The sequence below is a fragment of the Conger conger genome, chromosome 3 (genome assembly GCF_963514075.1).
Source record: "Conger conger chromosome 3, fConCon1.1, whole genome shotgun sequence".
Taxonomy (NCBI): Eukaryota; Metazoa; Chordata; class Actinopteri; order Anguilliformes; family Congridae; genus Conger; species Conger conger.
The window spans coordinates 81,607,969-81,626,797 of NC_083762.1; the positions used below are offsets into that span (position 1 = coordinate 81,607,969).

General features: G+C 49.9%; 1 protein-coding gene across 1 annotated transcript in view; it reads right to left on the reverse strand.

The window, feature by feature from the left end:
• The window catches only part of fstl1b (follistatin-like 1b), a 33,570-nt gene extending 18,190 nt beyond the window's left edge, over positions 1-15,380 (reverse strand). The window contains exons 1-2 of the mRNA XM_061234726.1: positions 15,251-15,380; positions 15,051-15,107 (exon numbers count right to left, since the gene is read on the reverse strand). Of these exons, the coding sequence (XP_061090710.1) occupies positions 15,051-15,107; positions 15,251-15,253 (60 nt within the window). The 5' untranslated portion in view covers positions 15,254-15,380. The remainder of the gene's footprint in view (positions 1-15,050; positions 15,108-15,250) is intronic.
• Between the last annotated feature and the right edge of the window lie 3,449 nt (positions 15,381-18,829).

Here is an 18,829-nt window from a genome sequence, read left to right on the forward strand (position 1 = left end):
GTTACAATACGCCTCACGCGTTACAATACGCCCCCAGCTCAGCCCAACACAACCCCCCCCCCCCCCCACCGCTGACCTGAGTACCCACACCCACACACACACACACACACACACACACACACACACACACACACACACACACAGAGCTCCCAGCTCTGTAATCAGGACCAGATGGAGCTCTGCATTCCGGAGGAATTACAGAACAGAGAGTGAGAGAGAGGGAGAGGGGAATATAGAGAGAGTGAGAGAGAGAGGGAGAGGGGTGTAGGGGATGGAGAGAGAGAGGGCACAAGCTACAGATGAGAACATGAGAGCAGAGGAGAGAGGTAAGGAGAAGCGGGGGAAAGGACAGAGAGGAGAAAAACACAAAGGTCATTTGTCCTCCTCCCTTCCTCTATCACTCCCTCCCTTTCTATTCCCCCCAGCCCCCACCTTCTCCCACTCCCCCCTCTGTGCACCCAAATACTGCATTCATCTTCCACCACTACAAGCCAATCACAAGCAAGCGCTCCCCTGTCTCACAGGGCTCAGCCAATCACAAGCAAGCGCTCCCCTGTCTCACAGGGCTCAGCCAATCACAAGCAAGCGCTCCCCTGTCTCACAGGGCTCAGCCAATCACAAGCAAGCGCTCCCCTGTCTCACAGGGCTCAGCCAATCACAAGCAAGCGCTCCCCTGACTCAAAAGGTTCAGCCAATCACAGGCAAGTGGTCCTCTGACCCGAAGACAGGCACAGGAGCAGGGAGCAAAGGCTTCTGGGAGCTCCGCACCGTGGCTGTATTTATAAACCGCACAGGTGAGCCGTTTCAAATGGAGTCTGTAGCACTGTAGCATGGAGTCTGTAGTTTCAAACAGAGTCTGTAGTCAGCTGTAGCACGCACAACCGATTTCACTCATTTACTGAACCGACCACAGAAACGCAAACACACAACTTTCTCTCTCCATTTGTCTTTAGATCATACTTTTCTTTACACCCCCCCCCCTCGGTCTCTCTGTGTTTCCCTCTTTTGCTCTCTCTCTAGGGCTCTTTCTGTGTCTCCCTTTCTCTCTCTTTCTCTCTCTTTCTGTGTCTCACTCTCCTGGTTTTCTTTGCCCCTCTGCCTCCTCCTGCTGAGTGACAGGTTTGAAACCTCTCCAAAAATATCTTTAATTAGACATCAGGCTGAGCAAATTAAGGGCAATCATGCATGTAAACGTCCTACAGAGAGAGAGAGAGAGAGAGAGAGAGAGAGAGAGAGAGAGATTCTACATAGCTTCAGTTTTAGTGACTACATACATATTGACGATGACAAACATTACATTACATTATTGGCATTTGATTTGGCAGACGCTCTTACCCAGAGCGACGTACAGTTGATTAGACAATCCTCCCCTGGAGCAATGCAGGATTAAGGGCCTTGCTCAAGTGCCCAACAGCTGTGCGGATCTTATTGTGGCAACCCCGGGATTAGAACCACCGACCTTGCGTGTCCCAGTCATGTACCTTAACCACTACGCTACAGGCCACCCCTGTACACACACGCACACGCACACGCACACGCACACGCACACAGGAGCCAAATGACTGAAGTCAAATAGCCTATTTCTTTTCCATAATTTTCCTTTTTTAATTGTAGTTTTTCATTTCGTTGATGAAAGCCCCACAAACCTGGTTAGCTTTTTTTTATTTTTTTTTTAGAAAACTTCTCTTGCCAAAAATTGAAGGAACTTTCCAGAAGAAAACACTGGATGCTGACCTTTCGGAGCGGCGCTCCCCGCTGCGGTGCGCTGAACCGGGCCTCGTCCGACCCCCCCGGCGGACGGACGGCAGAGTCTCATTTATTCTCTGACCTTTAGAATGTTCCAGAAGGTGGACGGACACCCTCGCCCATCTTCCGCACGGACATCACCACGGAAACGAGGGGGAGGGGGCCAGGAGGGGGCTGCCGAGCCAATGAAGTGCAGCGGAAAAGGTCAGCTGATCGGAACCGCGGACGCAGGGATCAACATTCCCCCAGAAACTCGCAGCTCCAGTGGTCACCAGAGGTACTACAGCTCATTACGTCTAATTAGCTTAAGTCCATTCAAAACTACGACTTTACCGTGGAGAAAATATACTCATTAGGACAACTTTTAAATTCTAATATTGCTTTATGTTGAACTAATTTCTCTCCAGGGACTGATTTTTATTTTTCTGAGCTGCACAGAAGAAATTAGATTTCCTTTGTTCCTATACTCTTCACTTCTCTCCACGTTTAGGTACCGAGGGCCAGAAAGCCCCCGCAGTCCAACACGCAGTCCAACACGCAGTCCAACACGCAGTCCAACACGCAGTCCAACACGCAGTCAAACACGCAGTCAAACACGCAGTCAAACACGCAGTCAAACACGCAGTCCAACACGCAGTCCAACATGGTCTCCAGTGCTGATGCATCTCTATGGCGTGATATCTATGGTGTTTCAGTGTGGATCACGTGATTCCTGATGACATCACCTGAGTCAGGCTGCCGAACAGATGGCATCTATTACTGCGCAGCGTCCAAACCTCTGCACTGCCAGAGGGAATAGTGCCCCCTATTGGCCAGGACAGCACAGTGCAGTGTGAAAGCGCCATAGCTTTGAGCAACGGACTGTCCAGGGAATCAACTGAAATATTTGCAGGCCTCGGCCTGAACTACAACTCCCATGGGCCTCGCTGCCCTGAACCTGAAACCCTGACCTCAATAAGCAGGATTTATACAGGGCTTCCCGCCATGCGCAGCCTTACAAATCACAGCCTGCCGAGATTCTGCACACGAATCCCCCAGCGTACAGCTGGCCCTGCTCACATTAATCAGTCAGCTTTAAGGAAATAGCGTTAACATTTAACGTGTGCGAAAGATGGTGGCATCACATTGTTGCTAAGCACTCAGCTGTGGCTTGGGCTGGAGGGCGGCCCGTTTCAGCCGGTCTGAACCGGTCTTAACCGGTCTGAACCGGTCTTAACCGGTCTGAACCGGTCGGAAGCAGACCCAGCAGAAGCAGAAGCAGACCCAGTTCCACTTCGGCACCCGAACCTGTCCAGTCTAACAGCGACACAGGAGTCCTGTTCTGTGTGTAACAGGGACTGGGAAAAAGCTTCCAGAGGCCCTGCTGTGTGTGTGGCACTGCCTTTTAATTATTATTTTTTTTACATGTTGTTTTTTTGGGGGGAGGGGTTAGTCATGACTTAGTGGCCTGTTTGTGAAGGAGAGGGAGGGGAAAATCGGCATGGTTCAGGTTTTTCCCATTAAAACGCTGCAGAGGGAATTCCCAGGAAAGCTCATTCCGTGGATGCGAGCCATTGTTCCCGCTCAATGTTCTTCCGTTTCTTTAAGGGCAGCCATTACGGAGCGGCAGCTTCCCCGAAAGACTTCTTTGTTATCCGGTTCTCTCTTTTAATCACGTTTTAATGTCTTTAAGTTTCGCTGTTAATTGTGAATCACCTCATATGCGATACATCTCTTAGGAACTTCATGTTGGCCTGCATAAGAGGAAAGTTTTCTCTTCCCATTCTCACACAACAGAACTGTTATGTGAAAACAGCCCTCTTGCCCCTGTCTATACCTGCAGTAAGTTTGTGCCTCTAAACTGTGCTGCATTTTCTTAGGATTTGAAGAGAAATCTGAAGAATTTCACAAGGCAGCTGTTCCTCCTTGCCTTAGAAACAACCCCCAGAAAAACAGATGGTTTTAAAAACAGACTTTTTAAGCCCTTCCACCGTCCAATTCACGGTGGGGCAGGAGGCCGGGGCTCGGGTGGGGGCGGGTGTCCGTCGCAGAGCCTGAGTAAAAACCGGCAGCTCACAGGGGTCCTTGCTCTCCACAGACACGGACACGAGGAAGAGGCGAAAAAAGCTCAAAAGAAAAGAGTGTTTTGGGTGGAGCAGCAGGACCGGGGGGGGGGGGTACTCTGGGTCCGTTACGTGGCTCTCCCTGGGGTGCGAACACTGCCATAGCAACAAGGAACACAGACCCAGTCAACCGTAAGAACCTTCCAGAACCTTACTAATCAGAATCACAGCCCAAACAACAACAACAACCCAACAACCCTAACAACACAGCCATGCCCATTAAATGCTAAATGCTAAATGGACTGCACTTATAAAGCACTTTTTCCAAAGTTAATTAATGGCTCTAATTGGCCCGTTCACTCACACACACGGTTTATGAGCAGAAACCACCTCACTCTACACTCCGAATCTCACACTCCAGCTTCCATCCACTCAGCCGATGGAAAGTCACACGCTACAGAGCTGCAGAAAGCTTTCCAGCCCCTACAAGCAGGAGAGGGGGAGAGGGAGAGAGAGAAGGAGGGAGAGACAGACAGAGAGAAAGAGAGAAAAGGAGAGGGAGAGAGACAGAGAGAAAAGGAGAGGGAGAGAGACAGAGAGAAAGAGAGAAAAGGAGAGGGAGAGAGAGGGAAGGAGAGAGAAGGAGAGGGAGTGGAGAGAGAAGGATAGGGACAGAGGGAGAGGGAGAGAGAGGAGAGAGGGAGAGAGAGAAAAGGAGAGGGAGAGAGGAGAGAGAGGGAAGGCGAGAGAGAGAAGGAGAGGGATAGAGAGAGGGCTAGGGATCAAGCAAGCATCTAGCATGAGAATTCCTCTCGATGAAGAAAGATGAAGGGAGGTCAGCTCTTCACAAATAAATACGGACTGTGAGTCAGACGGCCAACATGAAGCAGCATGGGCCAAAAAGGACGGTGACAGAGGCGTCTGTAGCCGTCCTCTCTCTTTCTCCATTGTTGATATTCACAGGGCGCTTCTGCCCGGGGCTTTGGCCCGGCGCTTCGCAGAACAGAGAGCGGTCTCCATGCCTCTGAACGGGAGCGTCGTCGAGTGACCCGCTACGAGCCTTCACTGCACAACGCAGCGTGAACTGAGCCGCCCCTGCTACACTGGCGCACATTCAGGTGGCGCTGCCACAGTGCCCGTGTTATAACAGTAACTCAACATCCCGGTAACATCGCAGGAACATCCTGCGTCAGCTGGGCCTTGACCTCGGCCAATTACAGGGCTCGAGCCCCCCGGAGTAAAATCCCCAGCATGCACTGCAACCCAGGGACGAAATGACAGAGGAACCCCCAGGAGGTAAAGGCACAGCGGCGGAACAGCGGCTTCGAGGACACACAGTGGCGGCCATCTTGTGCTCCACAGCGCAGAGCAGGGGGATGAGACTGAGACCCGCGGGGGCCTTTGCCTCGGCTGGGCAAAGAGAAGCCGGCTCCTGACACTCTTATTAAAATAAAACCTTCTCTCTACAGGACAGAACGCCGGCCTCAGCAGAATCTGTCTAGACAGAACTCCCCCCCCCCCTCCCAAACCGGAGAGTTCTCCTGGCGTAAGGCACGACCCTGGGCCCGCTCGAGCTCGTGGTTCAGACACACAGGCACGCAAGAACGCTGGGCTCAAATGAAAACTTGGCGGAACTGTATAAAGAAATAAAACCACTGAAAATATTTACAAATATTTGTCACTATATTTATAACCATTCACCCGCCCACACAAGCACACAAAAGCAGAGACCAGCAGTGGGAAGAGCTGGTCCTGAGACCCCGAGCCCGGTCCTGAGACCACGAGCCCGGTCCTGAGATCACAGCCCGGTCCTGAGACCCTGTGACCGGTCCTGAGACCCCTAGCCCGGGACAGGTGCGCAGGCAGAGAGGGGCCAGGTGACCCTAACGGATCCCGGTCTTTCACGGCGAGCGCTCGCTGGGGCTGAAACGGGGAGGCAGGTCCAACATTCCTGAAATTCTGACCCCGGGACAGCAGCCGGACTCCCAGCGGATAATTGGTCTGGAGAGAGTGCGCACGCTGTGTGGAGTAGCAGTCTGCTATTTACACGGCCGTTCCAGGTTGCCACGACAGCCGCATTCTGAAAACCACAGCAGAGCGACTCTCAGGCTCACTTCTGTTCCTATGCAACCCCACCCCCCCCCCCCTTCTCCTCACACTTATCCTATTAAGAGAAGAACTCTGCAACTCTGCAAGACTGACCCGTATCACTCGCCCCCCTCCCTCACAGAAATGAACCAAATGCGCTTTGGCTATTCAGGGGTTCAGAAATACACTTGGGATTTTTCACGCCCGATAAGGAACAGGGGGGTGGGCCACGCAGCAGCAGGCCTGGCCTGTATACATTGGGTAGGGCTGAAGGTCAAAGGTCACTGTTCCTGGAGTTTACCCTCAGTTGGAGGGGGCTTTCCATTTGGTAAAAAAAAAGAAAAAAAACTGGAAAAAATGAAAAACCCAAGAAACATTCGCGTGTATGTGGTACAAGGGGTGCGGTCGTGAGACCTCGGGAGTCTGGGATGACATCAGCCCCAGCACTACACAGAACAGCCTGTTGTGTCCCGAGGTAACATTAAACATTCGCTTAATTCAATTTACTTAACTTCTCTCCCCCCTTAACAAAAACAGACAATCAGCGGCGACGCTCTGTTTTGCAGTTCCACTGTCGACAGCGAACAAAGGCCGTTTTGAGTCTCTCTCTCCCTCCCTCCCTCTCTCCCTCCCTCCCTCCCTCTCTCCCTCTCTCCCTCCCTCCCTCCCTCCCGCACGTGTCCCTGCTGCGCTTGGCTCCGAATGTTTCACATTGCGCTCCTGCAGAATTCCTCACAGCTGCGCTGTCTGGCAGGAGGGCCCAAACTCTCCTGAAGTGGGTCACGGCAACCACTCCCCCCCCCCCCCCCCGGACCTAGCCCCCACCCGCACCTTCACTCTCACCCCTGCACCCCAGACCAGTGGCGCGGGCTACGTTAGCCCAGGAGGTTAGGGCGGTCATCTGGCAGTCAGAGGGTCGCCGGTTTGATCCCGTGCCCTGGGTGCGGAACGCAGTCCGTTTGCCATTTAGTGACCGCGAGTTTCCGCCAAAATATTTCACCCTTTGTCAGGCGGAAGATCAGAAATATGTGACGAGAACGTTGATAACTAAAGTTTCTACTGCTGCTGTAGCCCCCAAACTCCCCACTGTGCCAGAACCTTCACTCTCACCCGTGCACCCCCATCCCAAACCAGCCCCAAATCACCCCCCACCCAGCCCCCACTGTCCCAGAACCTTCACTCTCACCCACGCACCCCCGTCCCAAACCAGCCCCAAATCACCCCCCACCCAGCCCCCACTGTCCCAGAACCTTCACTCTCACCCACGCACCCCCGTCCCAAACCAGCCCCAAATCACCCCCCACCCCCCACCCGGCCCCCACTGTCCCAGAACCTTCACTCTCACCCGTGCACCCCCGTCCCAAACCAGCCCCAAATCACCCCCCGGCCCCCACTGTCCCAGAACCTTCACTCTCACCCGTGCACCCCCATCCCAAACCAGCCCCAAATCACCCCCCACCCCCCACCCGGCCCCCACTGTCCCAGAACCTTCACTCTCACACATGCACCCCCGTCCCAAACCAAACACAAACCTTCTACTGCTGATGTAGTGTCAACTGGCACCTGAGAGCAATGGAGTTCTACAAAACGGACTTTTGAGTGTTGGACGAGACATTAAAAACAAAAAAAAAGCGTACTCTTTAAATTTAAATTGAAAACAGCATTCTGGACAGGGCAGTGGGCAACAGCCCAGTCTAACGCACTGCCTGCCAAGATACAAGACATAACTGTCAACATTTCTGTCAACAGAAAGAAAAGAAAGTGTGGGAAAAGGTTCAGAAGTAAAACTGCATGTTGGCTCTGGCAACTGCAAGTTCGATTATACCGTGGGACTCGCTGTGAAAAGCTGATCTTTTGTTCCTACAGGACACACAAAGGGTCTGTGGATTGCTAGAGTAGGCTTGGACATGACGTGCTTTAGTTCGTGAGCCCCATTTTATGAGAAATAAACTATTTTCAGTTACAAAAAAAAAAGTTTTCTCTTGAGTATCTCTCAAATGCAACGAGTCAGCTCAGGTGTGTCACCCTACATTAACACAAGGGGCCCTGCCCATCACAGGGTGGCCTGTAGCGTAGTGGTTAAGGTACATGACTGGGACCCGCAAGGTCGGCGGTTCGATTCCCGGTGTAGACACAATAAGATCTGCACAGCCGTTGGGCCCTTGAGCAAGGCCCTTAACCCTGCATTGCTCCCGGGGAGGATTGTCTCCTGCTTAGTCTAATCAACTGTACTTCGCTCTGGATAAGAGCGTCTGCCAAATGTCATTAATGTAATGTAATGTAATTAACAGGTTGTATGGAGAAATCATGTTACACAGTCATGTCAATGCTTGATAATATAAGATATCAGCAGAGTACCTTCCAGAAATATGCTCAGAGAACTGAAAGGGTCAAATAACATTTCTGCTTTTACTGTCTCTCAGGTCAACATACTTCAGTCGCAAAGCTCCCCTGCATAACAAAATAAATAAATCAAATAAAAAACGTCCAGAAATAAGAGAGCTATTTGACGGCGATTAAAGGGAGTGTTTTTGGAGTGTGTCATCAGGCCTGAAAGGGTTAAATGGGGTTTAAGCACAAACTGGTATTGGGACAGACAGCACACCTGTGATAAGGAGAACCTTCCGGAAAGAGTCTCACTCCCTGGTGGTCTTCGGGACTCCCCGCTGGGAGCAGAGCCAATTACGAGGCGGCTACTTTGATTTAAGGGAATAATGCAAACGCTCCTCTGTCAATACCCCCCCCCCCGTCCTCACGTTCTTACAGCACTCAGCTTTCAGTCCTCCAGCCCTTGGATCCGTATCCCATAATTCATTTCAAAGACACTTGTTCAAAAGACATTTCAAAAAGAACCTCGAGAGTTCTCCTGGTGAAAGAAAGAGAAGAAGAACAAAGGGACGGGGGGGGTGCGGGGGGGGGGGAGAGAGGTGTAAAAAGCTGCTTTTCAGGGCTTCATTGGGGCTCCTGTCTCAGGAATGTTTTTGGAAAAGATCCGGGACCGTTATAGTGCCACTGAACCCAGGACAGGGGATTACCCCCAACCCCCCCTCCCCAGAGACACTGGGGGCAGCAGCCAGGGTGGCACACGGACAGCCGCCCCCCTCCCCCCCGCCCCCGCCCCCACCACAGCGATGAGGCGCCACAGCTTCTAAAAACAAAAACATCTGCGAGCAGTTAAACCTGCGAGGAGAGAGAGAGGGAGGGAGAGGGCGAGAGAGAGAGGGGGAGAGGGAGAGGGGGAGAGAGGGAAGGAGAGGGGGAGAGAGGGGGGGGAGGGAGAGGGAAAGGGGGAGAGAGAGAGGGAAGGAGAGGGGTCTGTACAATGACGCACTCCCCCTTAACAAAATTCCTCTCTGAGTATCTCATTTATCCAGACTTCAGGATGAAATGAGTGTTCAGGAATCTCCCCCGAAGGACCAGGGAGCAGAGAACACGACAGGGCCTCTGAGCAGACCTCTCTCTCTCTCTCCCCTCCTCTCTCTCTCTCTCTCCCCTCCTCTCTCTCTCTCCCTCCTCTCCTCTCCCCTCCTCTCTCTCTCTCTCCTCTCCCCTCCTCTCTCTCTCTCTCCTCTCCCCTCCTCTCTCTCTCTCTCCCCTCCTCTCTCTCTCTCTCTCCCCTCCTCTCTCTCTCTCCCTCCTCTCTCTCTCTCTCTCCTCTCCCCTCCTCTCTCTCTCTCTCCTCTCCCTCTCCCTCCTCTCCCCTCCTCTCTCTCTCTCTCCTCTCCCTCTCCCCTCCTCTCTCTCCCTCCTCTCCCCCTCTCCCTTTTAATGCTAATGGCTACGTACCCGTAGCATTGTGTGCTAATGGCTACTGTACCCATATCATTGCGTGCTCATGCCTACTGTACCCTTAGCATTGCGTGCTAATGTCTACTGTACCCTTAGCATTGCGTGCTAATGTCTACTGTACCCGTTGCATTGCGTGCTAATGCCGACTGTAACCGTAGCATTGTGTGCTAATGGCTACTCTACCCGTAGCATTGTGTGCTAATGGCTACTCTACCCGTAGCATTGTGTGCTAATGGCTACTGTACCCGTAGCATTGTGTGCTAATGGCTACTGTACCCGTAGCATTGTGTGCTAATGGCTACTGTACCCGTAGCATTGTGTGCTAATGTCTACTGTACCCGTAGCATTGTGTGCTAATGGCTATTGTACCCGTAGCATTGTGTGCTAATGGCGACTGTACACATAGGATTGTGTGCTAATGGCTACTGTACCCGTAGCATTGTGTGCTAATGGCGACTGTACACGTAGGATTGTGTGCTAATGGCTACTGTACCCGTAGCATTGTGTGCTGTCATGGTTACAGAAGAACGCTAGCCTTACTGGCAGCACCAGGCCCAGTGTAGTCACACTAAGGAGGACAACAGCAAAAGGGCAAGAGCACTTTTAAAAAATGCCTCTAGAAGCAAGCTAAAGCTACAGCTGCCACTTGCAATGATACACCAGTGGTGCCAATGCAAGAAAACTGCAACAACAGCACTTAAGTTTGAGTCTCAGACTCCTCTGGGTGTTTGACCGCCCCCGTTATTCTAAATGAGATCCCAGACCAAGCAAATATGGAACCGCGTGAAAACTAGCACACTGAACCACCAACTACTGAGCATGCGAGTCGCATGAAGGTTTTACACTCCACACCGACTGGGCGGGGGATGCAGCGTGTTTGTGTGGCAGAGAGCGGCCGGGCTGGCTGTGTGTGATTAATCTCAGCCCCAAATCGAGCTCCGTTTCTGGGACAGGAACGCACCCCGTCTGCATGCCTGGAGCCACCAGGGAGGGAGAGAGAGAGAGAGGGGGAGAGAGAAGGGGAGGGGAGAGAGAGAGAGGGAGGGAGGGAGACAGGAGAGAGAGGGAGAAGGAGAAAGGAGAGAGATGGAGAGAGAGAGAGGGAGGGAGAGGAGAGAGGGAGAGAGAGAGAAAGGAGAGGGAGGGAGAGAGAGAGAAAGGAGAGGGAGGGAGAGAGAGAGGAGAGAGCACTAAGGTGACCTCAAACGCACGCCCTGCCATGTTAGTGTTAGTGATGTTCACTGCCCTCTCTCTGTCTCGCCCCCCCGGGCCAGCTGGGACACACAAGGTCATAAAACACGGGACACAAAGCATGCTGAGACACGCTCTCCCCACCCCCTCTCCTAAGAACGGCCGGCTGGCCCGTTAGCTCGGACGCCGGGGTGCTGTGGTCTGAGGAAGCCTCCCACTACGCTGTGCACACAGCAGGGCTGCACAATCCACCCTGACGCACAACACCAACACACAACACCAACACCAACACCGCAAAACCCTGCTCCAACTGCCACGAATAGTGTTTTTAAATTCATCTCCTGTTAAATTGATTGGCTGTCGATGTGCGATTTGTTCAATAAACGCATGTTGGAAATAATGTTTTTTTCCTGTTGCATTCAGCAGGCATGGGCTATGCATTGTCAGGGGTCTATGTTGGCAGTTTACCTAAAGCAGAACTGTGCACACTTATTGTGTTTATTTATTGCAGGTCATATCGTCATATCGTATTCAACAACATCATCGCATGTGCCATATTTTAGCCCGAGTACGCAGCATGAATTTAGATGGCTGTAGAGCCCCCCCCCCCCGTCTGTAGGACCATCTGGGCCTCCTCAGCGCTCCTGGACGGAGCTCACATGCAGGAATTCCAGCGGTGGAATGTGGAGCCGGGGGGAATGTCTGGGACTCGCCGGGATGTTTACAGAACAGCAGCAGCAGTGATCGCACCGCCCCGGGAGAGAGAGAGAGAGAGAGAGAGAGAGAGAGAGAGGGAGAGAGAGCGGGGAGGAGGCACACGCCGTTCCGTCTTAACAAAAATACAATAAATACAACTTATCTTATTAAATATTGTTTAGTAGGAAAGACGTCGCTGCCATTCCGTCTTCCCGAGCGGAATCGCTAGAGAAATAAACGTTCTCTTCGATTTCTGCTAAACAACAGCCTTCAGAACACACTACAGACCTCCCATCAGCCTTCAGAACACACTACAGACCTCCCATCAGCCTTCAGTACACACTACAGACCTCCCATCAGCCTTCAGTACACACTACAGACCTCCCATCAGCCTTCAGAACACACTACAGACCTCCCATCAGCCCCGTCTCAAAAAGAGAAAGGGGAAAGGGAAACGTAAGCCAGGCCAGGAGGTGCACTGTACCATCAGCAGGTCTGGCCCCTGCTCTCGTGAGCGTGAACATGCATGACAGGAGCAGGACAGGAGCGCACACCGACCAACAAGAACAGGAAAAGCCCCCAAAGCAGGGGACCACTGTGCCTGTGTATCCTCTAAGCACTCGTAGTTCCAACCAAACTATTGTGCACATTGGTCACATATGTGATTGGAATGTTCTTAAAAATATATATTTTTAAAAATATCTGAATATCTGTCCCTCAGCGGCCCGAAGGAGAGCGACACGCCTTCTTCAAGCCGTCTCGTCTCGTGCCTGTGTCCGTGATTCCGAGGTGCTTTATTGCGCGGCGCTCAGCTGACCCCGCCAAGTCCCTCCCTCTGGAGCAGCGAGCCAATCATGCTGCTCCACGAGAGCCGGCCAGACTTGGCTTTTGGCAGCGCAACTACTGGAGTTCTAGAACACCGACTTAAAATGTTGAAAAAAACAAAAACAAAAAAAACCACATTTGAACTTGTACTGTTCAAAAGGGTCAAAGTTCAAAGTTCAACCTTCTCCTACCTGAGCCATTACTGTGACATCAATAAATCTAACATTTTTTTTCATTAAGAACACACTCCCAAAAAAAACAGAGCGGATCAATGGAAGAGCTAACCACCCAACACTATCCCTACCCTGACGAAGACATACTACTCAAATCTGTGATTTTCAAATTAATAAAACACTTTTTAACTGCACAGAGAGAAGTTAAAACAATGTTAATCTCTTCACTTTACCCCACTGACACATTGGATCGGCAGTCAGAGCAAAGAAACGTGCCCCCGCAAGGCGTGGACTCAAACACCCCCCCCCCGGATACCACGCACAAGCCCAGGGCACCCCCCTTTGGCCTTAAGAAAAACAAACCCCACAATGAGCGGGCTTAATTGAATGCTTCGACACCTAGAAACAGGACAACAAAGGCCTAACCAGGTGGGCACCAGCTGCGGAGGCAGCTCTGACAACAGCCACACAGCAAGATAACACAGCAAGATAACACAGCAAGATAACACAGCCCACCTAACGGGACAGGGGTTAATGAGATGGCCTAATTAAGATAATACCACACAAAACCAAACCAAAACATGCCTCCAAAAAAAAAAAGAAGAAAAAAAAAAGGGAGCTGAAAAAAACAAACATGGAAGGATATCAAGGATGAAGCAATTCCTCGGTTTCCAGGGAGATCCGAATCCGTGACAACAAATGACTGGATTCATAAGCCTAAGTGACGACTTTATCCAGCAATTAAAGAAAAAAAAAGATCAATGTGACAGACGGGAAAACAAGTAGCTACTGTTCTTTGATTAAAGTGTCGAAAATAACCAAAAGCATTTGTGCATTTTTCCAGTTTCTGTGTGTGTGTGTGTTTGGAGAAAGACAGAGAGACAGCGAGACAGAGAGGGAGAGCAATGTCTATGTGACTTGTTTGTGGGCTCAAAGTGAATGGATGTTGGTGTGTGTATGTGAACGCACACACAGAGTGTGTGTGTGTGTGTGTGTGTGTGTGTGTGTACCTGCCTTTCCTCAGCGATGTCAGATGTCTCAGTTTGCTCAGAGCGGTATGAGGACTGGGTTGTATGACCAGCAGACACCCAAATCCTAACCCCCCAGAGCCAGCCACCCCTCCCCAGACACCCAGACACAGCTGCGTCTACACCACCCCTCCAGTACGCCCAAGCCCCAGCTCCCTGCCCCCTGCTCCCAGCCCCGCTGCCCCCAGCCCCACTGCCCCCAGCCACAGGGCTTTTCATGTCCCACAGCTGCCACACGGGAATGTCCATCTGGGCCACCGTAGGCTCCTCCCCGCGCCATACGGACAGTTAATTAACAAGACAAACACCCTGGGGGGGCCCCCGGCAACAAACTGACCACAGTGTGTGTTTCTCTTTCTCTCTCTATCCATCTCTCTTTCTTTCCTTCTACTGTAAAGGACCAGGCAATGGGGTCCGGTCTGCCGCACACGAATCACGGGAAACAACGATCACACACACGCTGGCATCTGTCGCATTCGTGTGTGAGTGTGAGAGAGAGTGAGTGTGTGTGTGAGAGAGAGAGAGAAGGAAAAAGAGAGAAAGAGTGTGGGTGTGCGTGGACTTGGGAGGGTCACTTTTTTGCTTGATAAAGAATCCGGATGAACAAAACGCTGCTTCACATAACATGGGGGACGAAAGTGAAGTGCTCTCCCCCCACACACCACTGACAATCTTTACTCATGATATGGACAAGTGGACATACCATTCATAATTTTCCTTAAGACTTTTCTTTCAGCTGACTACTGCTAAGTGGGTAAATTGGCTGAAACCCCGAGTATATTACATATGTAATACAGTCAATATCACACAGTAGGTCTATATTGTACACACTCAAGAGTTTAGCTTTCACCAGAGCTGGAAACAACACATAGCCTATGAGCTGATCAGAACCAAGCGTCATAAACCATCTGACTTGTCCGCCAGTGGCCGAACAGGCATCTTTTATGCTCGGAGACTTTTTTATGACCAAAGCAGAGCGAGTTGCTTGCCAGTGGGTCGGGACGCTTTCAAAACCGTTATTTTAAATGAGTTCGAAAAGGTAAACACAAGTTTCAGCCGTGTGTCCATGGCACGGCTGATTTACGGCGTCATTTATTCCCCAATTAGTGCAACATTGAAAAAAAAAAAAAAAAGTTTCATGTAAGTAGGTGAAGAGAACATCTGAATCTCTCGACTGCTTAAAAGCATAAAGCATACCTTACGGCTATGGCCGCTTTTTCGTCGCAGCTGGGTTTTTTATTTTATTTTTTTAACTTATTGTCTACCTCGATCGCTTAGGTGGACTATATACAGTTTCCTTTGAGAATGAAAAATCCAGGTACTACCACTCAAACTGTATTTTACAAACACAAAGCACAAAAATATATATATCGACGTAATTGTCATGGCCACTTCCGAAAAAGCGGAGGAAAACATTTCGACCGACCCCAAAGTTTTCATGAAGGAAGCTGATATGAAGTCATTAGACCTACCTCGGCGTGACAAAAGGCGACGACCAGAAGGACAAGTACGGGAATACTTCGAAACATCTGCGGAGAGAAGAGACAGAGGCAGATGCGATAGAGGTTGAGAAGGAGGCAACGGAGTGAAAACGCCGAGCTCAAGTCCACATAAAGTGAAAGGCTTTCACGCCCATGCATGATGTTTAACACAATGCTATTCTAATGCGTACCATTTTGAAGAGAACGTGGGTGCGGGTAGACAGAAGAGGAGAAAGACGCTGCGTCTGGCCGAGAGGAGAAGAGGTTTGGAGAAATATGAGGAGCGCCGAGGAATTCGTGCCCGACAGTCTCTCCCCCTGTGTGACGTGGCCAATGAGCGCGCTCAGCGTATGCAGCTGAACAATGCAAAAAAAAAAAAAATCCTTTTGGGAAAAAAATAGAGAAATCGAGTGTCCAAGTAACCAAATATAAGGACCTAGAATTTCGTTATCGCGTATCTCATCGTACAACTTACCCGTATACCTTTCTTGTGCAATTAACTAATTGGCTAATGTAAGCTATATTTCGAGATGCTGTGGTTTTTCCTTTTTGGAAGTTGGAAAGTTTGAGTGCCCAGCACGCATCTATACAGCAGAGACACCGTAGCAGTATGGTCAGATATACATAAAATCTCTGAACAGAAAGGCTAAAGGCTATGCCATCCTCTACCTCTACCATTCCTGATATTATGTTATGCATTTAACAATATTAGCTTCAACTGGAACTTCAACCTCCAGATTGAGTCACAAGTGGCTGTCAGTCAGTGAGTTAATCGTTCCCCCAAAAATAGGGCAATGGTTGATTCAAATAAGCGAATCTCTGATGGCTTATGCCGTTTTCTCCCACCTCTACCCGCTTAACGATGGCCGTAAAGTTGCAGTGGACGGGTTTTATCAAAGCATAACACTTCAGATGTCTGAAGGAGCGAATATATAAAAAAGATGTTAGCGAAAAATGCCATTTTTAACATTCCACAGGTGAACATCGTCTGATGAAACAGATCCCAGTAAAAACAACGATAGCTATACTTGAGTTTAACTTCAGTATTTATTTGCAAAGAAAAAACAAAGTGAGAGAGGTTACCGGCTTCCTGGTTTGAATCAGACATAGTAAGACTCTTATACACACTTTTCCACAAGGGTGGAGACAAAAACAAGTAAGACATGATGCTGACAACCTAGGATAGTTCTTATTATTAAGTCTCCAGATGAACTCCAACCTTGCCCTTGCTGTAAGACCGGAATGTGCTAGCTACCCCGTGCGAGGAGAAGCAGAGCTAGCTACCCCCTTCTTGGAGAAGCAGAGACATTAAGGTCAAAGGCTGTCTGTCTGCTGGGAGAGAGACAAAGAAAGACTCCTTGTAAGCACTTAATTCAGAGAGTGGTCTAATAGTAATCAGGATAGGAAATAAAAGGTTATTTTTAATCGCGTGATTGTGTTTATGTTAACACACACTGTCAATTAAGAATCAATTAAGAAAATTACCCTTACAAAGAGAAACAAGAAAAAAGCCTGTGTAAATGTAGTTTTACTGTAATCCTGAAAAGAATATGTGTGCATGTGCGTGTGCATGTAGCCTATACAGTGAGCTCCAGAAGTCCTGGGGCGAAGGCATTTTTCTTTCTTATTTGGCTCAGTACTCCACAGTTTTAGATTTGTAATCAAACAATTCACATGTAGTTAAGGGCAGTTTCACCAAAATGTACAACAGGTTTTTTTTTTTACATAGTGCCCTCATAATATTTGGAACAAAAGCCTTCGCACAAGTTTTCTTTCTTTTTAAAGATATTTTTTAGGCCTTTTTCAGCTTTATTGGACAGTATATAGTATAGAGAGACAGGAAGAATGGGAGCAAGAGAGAGGGGAAGACATGCGACAAATGTCGGACTGTCAGATTCGAACCGCCGACATCGCGGCTCGCAATGAGTATGCGGTTAGTGCTCTACAGGCTGCGCCACCGAGACACCCTTCACACAAGCTTTCTGATCAGTCAGTTTATGTTCAATCATTTTCTTGGTGCACGTATGTATTCGGTATCGAGTCTGTTATTGCCGTTTGTCAACATAAGGACCGCATTTAACGGACCGTTGAGGCGTTTGAGAGGAAGAGGATAAGCAGCCAGAGACACAGGCCAAACAGAGAGCACGGTTTTGGACCACTGTCCCGGAGACATTCGATTGAGCTCGAGCAGAATAGATGCTTCTGTGTGCTTCCGAAAGCTGCCGCTATCAGCAGGTACATTATCAATGAAGGCGTGTGAGCCAGTGCCTGGGGCAGCTATACATGCCCAAACATGCAGCACCCCCCCCCCCCCACCATCACATAAGCATTCCACAGCCACTTACGGGCCTTGCTCAAGAGCCCAACAGCTGTGCAGATCTTACTGGGCCCCAGTCCTGCACCTTAACCACTTCACTACAGGCCGCACCATGTTACACGCCCACCAGTCTGTTTCACAGAGGAGGGGTGCTCTGGACCAGCTCCTTTTGGCCTTCACACGTTGCTCTTTCCGTCACTCTGATACATTACATTACATTACATTATTGGCATTTGGCCGACGCTCATATCCAGAGCGACGTACAGTTGATTAGACTAAGCAGGAGACAATCCTCCCCTGGAGCAGTGCAGGGTTAAGGGCCTTGCTCAAGGGCCCAACGGCTGTGCGGATCTTATTGTGGCTACATCGGGATTAGAGGTCCCTTCTGTCCACAATACCTTTTTCCAGAACCTTGCTAGCTCTTTTCGGCACTTCTCTGCCAACTATAACCAGCCAACGAGTGTTTTGCATCTTGCAGTGTAGCCTCTGTAGTTCTGTTTGTGAAATCTTCTGCGGGCAGTGGATACTGACACTTCTATGCTTGCCTCCTGACAAGTGTTGCTGGTCTGTTGGACAGATGTTTGGGGGTTTTCCGTCGTTATGGTGAGAAGTCTTCGGTCATCAACTGGAGCAAGCCTTCCTGGGCCTCCCAGCCCCTTTGCAATCACAGAGCCCACCAATGCTCTCTTTCTTCTTAATGATGTTTCAAACTGTTTATTTGGAAAGCTGATTGTTCGGCTGTTGTCTCTGCCTGTTTTTTTTATTTATTATTTCTCAGCCTCATGATGTTTTCCTTGACAACTCAGTCCTCATGTTGACAAATGCCAATAACAGACTGCAAGCCTAGAATGTAGACTAGATACTGAAAGCTGCCTTGTATCTGCACTAAGGAAGCGATTGAACACACCCGACTAATCGCAAAACAAATGTGAAGCCATTTCTCCCAAATATAATGCATAAAAACACCTACACAGATCACCCAATATTGATGGAAATAGCCTCAAGTTAGTGTTGACAGTCTGAACTTTTCTTTTTCATATTCATTGTTACATTTCAAATCCAATGTGCTGGAGTAGAAGTGCCAAAACAACGGAAGTTGTGCCGCCGTCCAAATGCTGACAGGCTGCACCGGACATAACGCATCACATGACCTTGCACAGGAAAATGGGCTTTACTTGGTTGAGTGACAGGTCCTGCTGACTCAGCGCTGAAGAAACGGGCGCAGAAGGTGCTAAATTACTGCAAGGTCTGCTCCAGCAGCCTGTCCATGCCTGCAGCTGAAGCCCAGGAGTCTTATTGGAGTTCATCATTTTTAGTGGTGCATAAATGTGCTCCAACCGTCATTCCCAAACTTTGGGTTGGCGTGGGTCACTGGAGGCATGTGGAAAACCCTCTGAGTGATTCACCCTGTCACACACCCTGAGCGATTCATCCTGTCACACACCCTGAGTGA